Source organism: Brassica rapa, chromosome A07, assembly GCF_000309985.2.
Source record: "Brassica rapa cultivar Chiifu-401-42 chromosome A07, CAAS_Brap_v3.01, whole genome shotgun sequence".
Classification (NCBI taxonomy): domain Eukaryota; kingdom Viridiplantae; phylum Streptophyta; class Magnoliopsida; order Brassicales; family Brassicaceae; genus Brassica; species Brassica rapa.
In genome coordinates, this window is record NC_024801.2 from 25,410,562 (window position 1) to 25,422,655 (window position 12,094).

Here is a 12,094-nt window from a genome sequence, read left to right on the forward strand (position 1 = left end):
GTGGTATTCCGGCGCTACGCGCCGGGTTCGTATGTTTTATTTTCTAATGATTTTCTAATGAGCTCAATATTTTTTTGATATTGGTTTATTCTCTTTATTGATTTATGATATTGTTTTGTAAGAGATGTGTTACGTTTTGTTTTGAATAGTGGTGTTTCGGTAATGTTTGTTGTTTGACGGCCGTATGGGCGTGATATGTGGGAGTCGTATATTTCTTAGGTGTAGCTAGCTTATAAATTAAGTTCTAATGCAGTGAAATGGAGCTTTGATCTTTGCTGACCAAGAGGTTCATATTCAGCATGTTAAGGCTTAGAATATTTTTTTTTTTTTTGAATACCAAAAATTAAGCAATTAGTCTTAGGTAAATAACCTACGTTTTTAGAGTTTGTCATAGTATAACATGGGTATGTAAACTATTTTATTGTTTAAATTTTGAGTTTTGTTGAAATTTTTATTTGTCGTTGGATATGAAGCTAAACGATGACTTTATATATGGGAATCCTCTTAATGAAACTTTGTATATTATCAATGTTGTCAAAGTAGAAGCACTTTTCTAGTTTTGAGTTTTGTTTCTAGTTTGCCTATAATAGTGAAATAAATTTTAAAAAGGAGTTTGACATAATAAGTTTGTTTTTTCCTTTATACAATGTTGACATGCTTAAGAATTAAAAAAAATTAGTTACTTTTATATAATATAGATTTTCTGGATCGTAAGTTTTAAATTCAACTGAAGCCTATTTTTATTAAGTGAATCTTTGGGGGTTTTATAGTTCTTTTATGTCAAACGTCTTGTTATAATTTGATTGAATATTACATTAATGTTTTTGAGAAGGAATATTTCATTATTTGTTTTTATATATTTTGCATATTGTTTTTAGGTTCACTTATTGATTTAGGAAGTGAAGACGAAGCTTAACCTTGTAACAAAAAAAAACACAATTTGTTTTAACCACGAATCCGTTGGAATTAAAAGATAAATTGTAAACCAAACCACATGCACTAAATCTCATTTAGTAAGCTTTGCATCAACAAACGATAGAAACGGCATAGCAATTAAGACTGGAAAGTGGATTATGGCTGTCATAAGGTGCTCACATATAGAACCAAGTGTTATATAAACTATTTACATTTTTTTGTTCATATATCTGTCTAAGAGTACACTTAACAATAATTAATTGATCACTAAGTTAAGTGCCTGACGCTGTGTGTTAAACTTGCAAGGGATGGTAAAACTCCTATTCAAATGTATTTTTCTTTTATTTTTGTATCTTTAAAGCTTAAGACTTTTCCTGTAGTTCAAATGCACCTTCACACGGGTTGCCTAAATAGTTTAGTGAGCGACCACAAAGTTATGACCCATTTGTGAGGTTCATTAGGACTGTCCAGCAACCACAAAGTTATGGGACCACAGAGAAACGTACGTTACATTAAAGCTCAGGCAATCCCAAAAGCCTCATAATATCAAAGACAAACTAACACAAAAAAACTTCATCGACATCTACATCTATAGCATCTGAAGACTAATTAAGTTAAACTTGACAGAATCAATACATATTCACCAATAATATGGTAAAGAAAAATCCTATACGTAGAGCAGAGCAGGAGCCACGCTTGAAAACTCCAAAGAACGTAAACATAGAGGAACTCAGCGAGTGCTCATAAACTCACCAGGTTCAACACCAAAAAAAAAAACAGGTCGAGTAGGTAGCCTCAATTTACATCATTTCCATTCAACAGTTTTGGAATCTGTTCTTAACTCTTTAGTTCACCATATAATTTACTTTCCAGTTTGACGTTAGGAAATTACACTTTTTTTGTAACACATATTTCATTAATCATAAAGAGGAAATTACATACTCACAAATCCAAATTTACAGCAGAAACATTAATCACACTGTCAACTCTCTTAAAAGCTTGTCTACCAAAGATTCCCGAAACTCTTTCTACAAACGTTGTGGAGTACCCTGCTTCATACGCAAGATGTGAAGATATGGTTTCAATTTCTGTATCATAACTTTCAAAAAAAAATTTTAATTAAATGTGTGCATTCATCTGTTGTAAATGAAAAGAATTTTGAAGCAAAATCTTTATTAAACCGAACCAAAGGGATTTGTTTCGCAGAGCCAGACCATTCATCACATCGACACACCTTCAGCCATGGAGCTTGGTTTCAGTCAATAGAATCTTTAACAGACTCATACCAAGAGCTCTTACCACTGCAAAATGAAAGAATCAAAACAACAATTCAAGTCTCATTCAGACAAGAGTTTATGTAATTATTACCAGAATATATATATATATACCCAAAAATGAGTCTTTTGTTGGCTCCCAATCTTCCAAGAAGGCTTCAAGATTGAGTTTAGTCCGATAATCAAAACGAAGCAGAAACTTTTTCAGGAAGAGTATGTCGACACTCATCAGTTCTCTCCCTATCTTGAACCTGAGAACGCGGACCTCAACTGTGTTTGAACAACAACCAGCCTTCAAGTTGGCAAGAACCAGTACAGGAATTAGCCATTGTTGTTGGTATCAAAGCTTTGCAACTATAGGAAGAACAAATTAGCAAAAAAAAAAACAAACTATAGAACAACTTCGTTTAGGAAAAAAGGCAAACCTACATTAGCAGGGAGACATGTATCGTACAAAATTAAAAAAATTAGCAAAACCTTCTCATCAAGTGGAAGCGTGTCAACTCTCATCAGTTCCTCTGCTTTCTTCAATGTTCCATATTTCCCTGAAACGCAAAAAGACGCGTTACTACCGTTTGTGTAATGAAGCAGAAGGGTTAAAACTGGTGAAGATTGAGATTCTGAGTTTTCTGCATCCCTATTTATAATTGAACAAATTAGGGCTTAGTGATGGAAATTGGGAAAAGGGTAACTTAGATCGACGCCATGTGAGAGCTTCAATGAGAGAGTTAAAGGTGAATCTTATTGATAACGTTTCATTGAATATGATAGAGTTTAGGAGTTTCAAGCAGACAGTCGAAGAAGGAGAAAGGTTACATTGGGCTTTTTGTTCATTTGTGAGATTGGACATTTATCATCTAAACTCTAACTTAAGCGTAGCCCACATTGAACTTGTGATAAGTTGCACGAGGAAGAGAATGCTGACGTGTCGCAAAATGCCCCTTCCTCCCTGATGATGTGGAGGCTTGTGGAGAGAGACAAGTCTCTTTTATTATATAAGATGGTAGATTTTGACATATGTTACTGAATGAAAAGTAACGTTAATTATCAGATGAGTAAAGCTAATTGCATGAAAATTAATTTCAAGATTAATCTAGTTATTATATATACTCTCTCCATTTTATTTTAGTCAACGTTTTAGGTTTTTCCATACAGATTAAGATGCATATACATCTAACCATATATAAAGAAAATAGAAAAATAAAATGGAAAATTTTGTTAATAAATTTTAAAACAACATTGATTGATTTTGAAACGAAAATTTTGACTCTGACCAATTAAACTTAAACAAGGGAGCATATAATTATGAACGTTTCTTCATCATCCTAACCTCGAACCCTCCTCCGGGCCGTTTCATGACGTTATACGGCATGTAAGTCCCCATAACTCTGTCCCAGAACGTGAAAAACGGCTGCGAGTAGTTATACTTAACGCCGTTAACCTGGTGGTGAACGTCGTGATAAGCGCCGTTATTCTTGAACAGAACGTGGAACAAGTTCCCCGGAAGCCGTAGACCGCTGTGATCATCTACGGCCTTGACGGTGATGAGGCAGAAGAGCCAAACGCTAGTTCTCGGCGTCATCCCTGACCCGAAGAACGCAGCGGCTCCGCCGAGCATGTCGGATATGACTTCCACCGGGTGGTTGTAGAGAGCCCCGACCGCGTAAGGGACCACGAGGCGGTGGTGGTGCGAGTGGACGTGGCGGTAGAGGAACTTGTTGTGGTGCATGTAACGGTGGACGAAGTACTGACATGTGTCGAATATGAACATGGCTATTAATATCTGAAGGATCTGGATTGGTACTGAGGGTTGGACCGTTGGCCTTGAGGTTTCCTCTGTATAGGAAGTAATCTACAAAGAACAAAAAAATCATTATGACCAATGGTTGAGGTCCTGAGCTACATCAAAGCCTTGTTTTGATGCAATTATTTGCATCTATTAGTTTTTTTTTTGGTCAAAGCATCTATTAGTTTATCATCGGTTTGTTTTACATCATATTAACAAACATCTATGACTTTTTATTGAACGTATATAACTTTGCATAATGTTTAACAATTATTTATACAAAATATTGTAAGAGAAGAGTTATAAGCTTTTTTCTGTAACTTAGATTATACTGAATCATATTCATTCCTAAACATAATTAACTAAGGTATGTGTTCAATTTAGTACGCTTCCACATAAATTTCTCACATCATCAGAGTTTATGAACTCCAAAACGGCGTAATTCCATATTAATCCCGAAAAATATTAACTACATAATGCAAATATCATTTTCTTGAAATGCATATAAATAGTATTGACTCACAAAGAATCCAAGTTGGGTAATTAAGATCTGGAGAAGCTGTTGAAGCAAGACTCCTTTGACCACTGTGATGATCGGTATTACGTTTTTTCCATTCTCTTCATCAAGGGTGTGAAGCCGGAACTTATCTAAAGAAGGGCTAAGAAACTGGTTAACTCCAGCGTAAACCCAATAGACAATAATGGGAGCTATAGTGCCCATCGTCTCATCACTCACGTACCCTTCCCACACCACCATTCTATTATACCACCACAAAGTACTTCAAAGAATCATAAAATGGCGTTTTGAGGAAGCTTTCTTTTGTTGTTGAAAGTTTCTTGACAAGTAATCTATTATATATTATTTGAGAACCACTACAACATTTTAACTAGACACTTCATCAGTAGAATTTATATTATTAAACTGAATTACTTTTTGAAAATAACTTTTATTTCATTTTATAAATTACAGATTCTGTCAATGAAATTTTAACTATTTGTAGATTTCATCATTAATTATTTTTGTCATTTAAAACAAACTTATAACATACCTTAACTGTTTCTAACTAATTAGTGATAAAACATATTATTCTTCATCTTCTAAGATAAATAAGAAAGAAATATCTTAGTGTTTCTCAACATAATGTTTATAAAATCCCCCAATATATCATTAGTTATATAAATGATAAATCTATCCAAAACACGAATTCCTGGGTAGGTTTAAATATTTATTTAAGCCCAGTTTTTTATGCTTTCGATCCCTTAGCATTTTCAAATTCTAAATCAAAAAAATAACTAAACCTCCTAAAACATAAATTATTAGTGCACATGATTATTTAAATAAGAAATAAAATAAAATAAAATTTCTACATAATTAATTAATTACATATCGATAATAAATCAATGGCAATATTCTTAAATGTTTACAATAAGAAAGGTCACAACATAAGTGAATCACGATTAATATATATGCAAAATATTTCCCTAGAAAGTTACATGAATAAGCATTAATTTTGTTTATATATAATTCAGTATATGTATTATGTATGAGACCGGAAAACGTGGGAGCTAAGTCTTAATTAAATTGGGTTTCCATATTTTAGATTGTTTCAATAGTTTGTCAATATTTAGGATTTTTTTTTTTTTTTTGATTATGCCATTTTCTAAATATATATTGTGATATCTAATTAATTACATATCGATAATAATTTTAAAATATTCGTAACTGATTTTTAATTTGACAAAAAGTAAATATGAAAAAAATGTCAATATAAATTTGATCCGACTCAACAGACAGTACTACAGTGAATAAAAATATCTTATTTCTTCAATACACAAGAACTTACGACTAACTCAATGGACAGTTTTGTTCCAAAAAAAAAAAAAAAAAAAAAAAAAAAAAAAAAAAAAACTCAATGGACAGTGTGATTCTCATGAAAAATATATAAAGAAATAACTCATGTGACAATGGAGTTTATATAAAATACTATAGTACTGTTATAAAGTACTAAGAATTCTTTAAATGCATTTATGTAATCGGACGACATCAAAGAAACATCCGACGAATGGTTCTAGCGAAAGCTCGAGACACCAATCTTCCAACTAAGTCACCTGGCAACTGAAGCAACCGCTGTTGCGACTCTTGCGGAAGCTGCAACATTCGTTCGAACAGCCCCCAAAAAAAAGAAGCCAGGAGAATTAATCTCAAATAATAAATAAATAAAAAATGTAGGGATGAGCCAAAACACTTTGAAAGTGTTGGTGATGTGTTATGCAGAGACGTTACCTCGGGTAAGATGGAGAGAATCGGGAGCATCTCTTCAGCTGATGGAAGCTGATACATGACTAGTGATGCTTCTTCTAGAGGCGTGAGTGCCTCGCCACCTTTACTAATCGCTTTTACTTGCTGCAAAATCGATGACGACGCGAACATTAATGATAGAAATAGCAAAACAATATTTTGCTCTTACTTATTTTCACAAAGCAGAACGAAGAGAGGACATTCTTACCGTTTCAGCACCCCGCACCCCTGAGAACAACGAGATGAGTCGATAGAACGTTCTTAGGTTTATCATATCTTCTTCTGTCAAGGAGTTGAATGGCCTTGAACTAGAAAATGGCATCGTCGTAGATGTGAAAGAGTCCAAAGTCGCCAATCCATATGCATCAAGACCCTGATGGATAACATTTAATAATAAGCAACAAAGATAACCAATCCTTTTGATCACCAAAGACTGATATTTTTGCGAACAACTTAATAACCAAATATATATATATTTGCGAACAACTTAATATTTTTGCGAACAACTTAATAACCAAATATATATATAACCAAATATATATATATATATATATATATAACACGTTTTCAATGCTCACCTTAGCGAATTCTCGAAGAAGGATTTCTCTTACAAAAGAACCCTGTTCAATGTTTCAAGATCTCAGTAGTTGTAACATTAGTTTTTATAATTCGCAGTACAAAAGCTACAGCTTATATATACCTGTTCCGTGAAAGTAAAAGCAAGTATTTGCTTCATGACGATCTTAGAGTCAGCGCCTTCCACCGGTTTCTGAACCAATGCTGTCTCTGTTCTAAGAGACTGCAGAAAGAAGACAGTGATAAGAACCAAATGATATTATTTATTCTTTAAACAGCCAAACCCTAAAACATCCAAGCTAATCATTTCCTACTACCATACACTTGGTCGAGGAGTAGGACATGTTTTCATAGTGTTCACCCAAATCATCATGCAGATTTAACAGTCTTTGGTTGGCTCTTAGACCATCTAGTTGTATGATTATTCAGCTAGCTATCTGCTGACTAATTTGTCATTGAACAGGGATACGCACAATCCCAAACCAAAGATACAAGCTCAGTAACAATGAGGAAAAACTGGCGCACTAATGCACAAGAAAAGAAGCAACTATATTCACCAACCCATATAGATAGTCCAACAACGAAAGGAAATTAATCCAGTCTCACCTCGGTAACCAAAGACTCAAGACGATCAATTCGGAAAACACCATCCTGGACGAGACACATATAAAGGAGGGTACGTTCAGGAAGAAACAGAATGCAAAATGAGGATGTTCAGTCTAACTAGACAAGATAGTTTAGTACCTCGTACAAAAGAGACTGAAGAGAACTTTTCAGCTGGGGAGAGCTGTCAGTTAGGATTTTCCTAGCAATCCAAGGGTATGTACTACCCAATACCTTGTAGTTTGGGTTAATACCAATGGCAATGCCCTCCAAAACAGCAAGGCTGGGGAATAAAAGATGAGAAACCAGAAATCATGTGAATGCTGTCTCAGTATACAGAAAAAAAAAAGACTAATCACACATAAGCCGAGGTTGAGAGTAAAACTAGGATAAATTTAAATTAATCATATAACGCATAGACCAGTTGGACCTACAATCTTCTGCAAAAGCTCTTAGAAAGCTTTAAAACTCTCAACATCGCAAAACAAGAATGTCCACTATACCAGCAAAACGGCGGGATGACTCTACAACGAATATATATAATACCTGCGGATAACGAGAGAAAAATAGGGCGGTATTCTGAACTTGAATTGGTACCTGAGAGTTTGACAAATGAATATCAGCATCTAATAAGTAATCATAACATATGCAAGTAGAGCTCTTGCAAATGTCCCACTTCCAGAGGTATATTGGTAAAAAATAATAAAATCTTATGGTATGTGTTAGTTTAAGTACAAGTGTTACTACATAGTTTTTCCTAAGTCGCCAGACAGGTCACCAAAGCTTATATTGCGAACCCCTCTGGCAATTGCATCTTGAAAAACGTCTGTAGAGAGAAGATATTTGTTTCAGAACGCAACATAAATTTTTGATACAAACATGTAGCTGCAAATTAACACTCTTTTTTCCCAAACCGAAAGCCAGAACAAACCTGTTAAAGCCTTTGTCACAGCGCCCTTCTCAGCTGTCGGTGGAAGAAGCCTATAGAAGTTGTGAAGATAAGATTAGGAAATGTCAAAAGTTAAAAGTTCAGATTCAAATGGACACCAATGACCAGAGTACCCCAGAGTTACAAAGTCTTTAGCCAGCGATTTGAAGTCACGATTAACGAGATGAAGACATGCTTCCATGAATCCATCTCGTAGTTCTGGCCTAAAGTCCCCCATCATACCAAAATCTGGCAGAAAACAAACGAAAATTTCAATCAGTTATAAACAAAAGTTACTTTTTAGGACAATAAATAAGATATCCAGAGAGGCAGGAAAAGTCCCCACTTTTTGCTTCAGTGGTATTATATAAAAAAACAGAAAAAACAGCGAGTAAAAAAGTCACACAAGTGTACATGTTTCTGGTTATTAACTGTATGATCAAATAGATTAGCTGAAACACAGGTGGAATCTACCACCATAGCATCAGCGACTAGTCTCTTTTCTTTGAGAAAAGAAACAACTATACACCAACAATATAATCTGGGGCATGGAATGCAGCATGATAACACAAAAAGTTAGTATTGAGATTGAGGAGTACCTAAGTATGCAAGTTGACCATCGTATGTGCGAAGAAAATTCCCAGGGTGGGGATCGGCATGATAAAAACCATACTCCAGAAGTTGATTAAACGAACAGTATACGCCAACCTCAACTAAATAAAGATCATTAACTTCAGCAAGCTTCTGACCCTGCAATAGAGAAAGTAACTACATGAAACTAAACTAATATGTGCTTCAGAAATATAAAATTCGCTTTGACTGAGGGAAGACATAAAAGAAAAATACACAACTCTTTGACTGATTCTTTATTTGCAACGTCTAACGACATACCTCCACCCACTCCATTACAAGAACTTTGCTGGTACTGTACTCTGTGTACATCTTTGGAACCAAGACATCCTTGATGCTACCATACAACTTCCTATTCAAGAATACATAATGTTACTTACAGAATCCCTTATAGAAGATTTTTAACCATTAGATGAGCAAGTACCACAATTAAGCAACATGGTCTATAGCTCAGAGCCTCAGATCAATAATTTATAATGAGAATACAATGGACTGGTCATAGCCATAACATAAGTGGCGATCAAACAAGGCAGGTGAGACTCAAACCTTAGCAGGCTTTACCTAAATTTTATTCCGTTTTGGGCTTCTTTCAAGTAATCCATCTCCTGCATTCAATGTGATTTACCTGTATTCAATATAAAGCTCTAAGATATTCCTCGAACAAGAGTATTTTAAAATGCAACAACTAGTCCATCAAAATCATCTTTCGATGAATTATATAAAAATCGTTTGCATCTATCCATTACTCACATAATAGCTAGAGATGGAGTTTATCTTTTCCCAGTATCAACTTAAGAGCGTCAAATTTCATTTTCTACGGAACATAAAGGTAGATTGCACAAAGAGAAAACAGTGTGACACTCTTTCCTCAATGGCGGAGAAGAGAAGCATCAAGAACTTACCAATTTTATTTTAAGCAAAATATACTCTACTAGCCCGAATAAAAATGTCTACGCAAAACATGTACTTGTGGTGAATGTGAATGATTTACCTTAAAAAGACTTGTTGCCCATTCATCAACAACTGCCTGCAAATGAAATTTCACACTTCAGCATTGGAACGGGTTAACAGTACACTGTGATTTACTTAAAATTCCATTTTTTCTCTCAGATAGTGGGAACCAGTTTTATCCAACATAAAAAAACTTCTACTAGAATCGTCTGAAATGAATATTAGACTACGTCTCAACACATTTCAGATGTTCTTCTGCATAGCTAAGTTCAAAAAGTGAAGTAATGTTGAAGAAAACATTTGATAATCAGTTCAGAGGAAGGGCCAAATTTACACAAGTTTTACGTCACCTGGAGATCTGAGTTGAATCTCCCAGCCTTTTTAATCAAACCCGCTAAGTATCGCAGAATTAGTGTGTCCAAAGCAATAGCAGCTCGTACACCAGGACGCTGCACTTTAACAGCAACAACCTCTCCACTTCTACGGAGCCTAGCTTGATATACCTGACACGTAGACCAAAAGTTGAAATCCCACATAATAAGAGAAGCTCTCATACATAAATTTGGGAATAAGAAACTAGTACTAGGATAAGGTTTAGACCCTGAATAACATGATTTATGTGTACCTGTCCAAGGGAGGCTGCAGCTACAGGCTCTGGAGAAATCTCAGAGAAAAGCTCATCTATAGGAAGACCAAGTTCATCCTCAATCATACTGAAAGCAACTTCGGTTGAAAACGGAGTTATTTGATCTTGTAGCAGGGAGAGTTCATCCAAGTATATAGGCGGTATCAAATCCTATCAAATGATTCAAAAACCATATCTTAATAGCACAAGAAATATAGTGTGGACAATGATATACTAAAGCCTGAAGAACACATAAGGATAAACTTACAGGACGAGATGAGACGGCCTGAGCTATTTTTACATACGCCTGAAAACAAGACAAGAGAAAAAAACACTCGTAGTGAGCAATGTGATATTGAACTTCAAAGGAATCTGTAAGTTAAGGCTTTGATTGGTAACACAAATCCTAAGTATTTTTAATATATAAAGTATTTTGAAATTTTGTTCTGTATGATTTATATTCTTCCACAAGTATTTTAATATATAAAATATTTTGAAATTTTGTTTTGTCTCATTTATATTCAGTCACCCTACAAAATTTATCTAATCATAAAAAAAACATTCCAAAGTTTTTCATTCCGCATATTTTTTAATTAGTTCCAATTCATGATTAAACAGTGTTACCAATCAGAGCCTAAATCTCAGAGAGAATGAGAGAAGCAGCCATACCGGACCTAGCTCCACCAGTAACTTCCTAAGCTCCGCCGCTCGTACCTAACCAGAACCAGTCATCAAAACGATGCATGAGAACAAAACCATCAAGAGAAAACATCAAAGACCATCATCACATCTAGCATACCTTGAACATTTGCTCAGAGCGATCGAGAGCCTCATCGGCCAAGCGAAGCCCAAACCAGAAACCAAACGTAGTCCCAATCTGAGCCAACCGGCGCAGCAGAATCAGAGGCTTCTTCTTATACATCGCATCGATCCTCGGAAAATTGTACTCCGACAAAGAATCGGCCTCATCGGCGCTGAGGTTGAACAGATAACCGGATTTACTCGTGAAGCTATCTACATCTCTAGAAGCAGCGGAGACGACGGCGGAGTTGTCTCTTCGCCGAGGCCAATACGGTGGCGAAGTTAGCAGTAGAGTGGGATTGGCGGGAAATGAGGCGATTGGAGGAGCAGGGAGCAGAATCATCTCTCCCAGAAATTGTACGGTTATTTTGTTGACGACGATTATTATTTGTTTCGTCCACTCTTTATTATCTCTTGTTTTTTTTCTCCTCGTTCACATTCTTTATACGTTTACTGGGATTTTCCGAATTTTCTGCATCACACAATTGGCACCAGTGTATTTAATCAAAATAATAATAATAATAATTAGTATCCACATATTAATAATTATTTTATACATATTAAAACCTTGATTTTTATTATAATATGCTTTTCATTTTTAATATTACTATTTTACAGATTTTTTCTTCAACTTACATTTTTTCAATATAAATTTTTATAGTCTTATATCATTTGAATTATTTTTTGGGAAATTTTCATATTTACC

General features: G+C 34.9%; 2 protein-coding genes across 6 annotated transcripts; both read right to left on the reverse strand.

The window, feature by feature from the left end:
* Nucleotides 1-110: 110 nt before the first annotated feature.
* LOC108869092 (very-long-chain aldehyde decarbonylase GL1-9) lies at nucleotides 111-5,840 on the reverse strand. Of its 5 annotated transcripts, none has more exons than XR_001955326.2 (4): nucleotides 4,499-5,840; nucleotides 2,667-4,041; nucleotides 2,304-2,481; nucleotides 111-2,216 (listed from the first exon to the last, which is right to left on the reverse strand). XR_001955326.2 is itself a non-coding variant. In XM_009107590.3 (2 exons), the coding sequence occupies exons 1-2, from the start codon at nucleotides 4,730-4,732 to the stop codon at nucleotides 3,493-3,495; spliced, it is 783 nt and encodes a 260-aa protein (XP_009105838.1). In that variant the 5' UTR covers nucleotides 4,733-5,840; the 3' UTR covers nucleotides 425-3,492. The 5 variants fall into 5 exon arrangements, 1 of the variants encoding a protein (XP_009105838.1); XR_004449492.1 differs by having other exon boundaries at nucleotides 425-2,014; nucleotides 2,102-2,216; nucleotides 2,304-4,041; XR_004449490.1 differs by having other exon boundaries at nucleotides 2,304-4,041.
* A 42-nt stretch (nucleotides 5,841-5,882) lies between these two features.
* On the reverse strand, nucleotides 5,883-11,809 carry LOC103831690 (uncharacterized aarF domain-containing protein kinase At1g71810, chloroplastic). The gene is made up of 20 exons (XM_009107591.3): nucleotides 11,387-11,809; nucleotides 11,257-11,301; nucleotides 10,856-10,894; nucleotides 10,588-10,758; nucleotides 10,313-10,465; nucleotides 10,003-10,038; nucleotides 9,573-9,616; nucleotides 9,273-9,363; nucleotides 8,981-9,131; nucleotides 8,516-8,630; nucleotides 8,385-8,434; nucleotides 8,201-8,279; nucleotides 8,000-8,050; nucleotides 7,595-7,736; nucleotides 7,457-7,501; nucleotides 6,975-7,073; nucleotides 6,853-6,894; nucleotides 6,483-6,647; nucleotides 6,260-6,379; nucleotides 5,883-6,124 (listed from the first exon to the last, which is right to left on the reverse strand). Exons 1-20 carry the CDS (start codon nucleotides 11,729-11,731, stop codon nucleotides 6,020-6,022), a joined length of 2,088 nt encoding a protein of 695 aa, XP_009105839.1. The 5' UTR covers nucleotides 11,732-11,809; the 3' UTR covers nucleotides 5,883-6,019.
* Nucleotides 11,810-12,094: the final 285 nt, after the last annotated feature.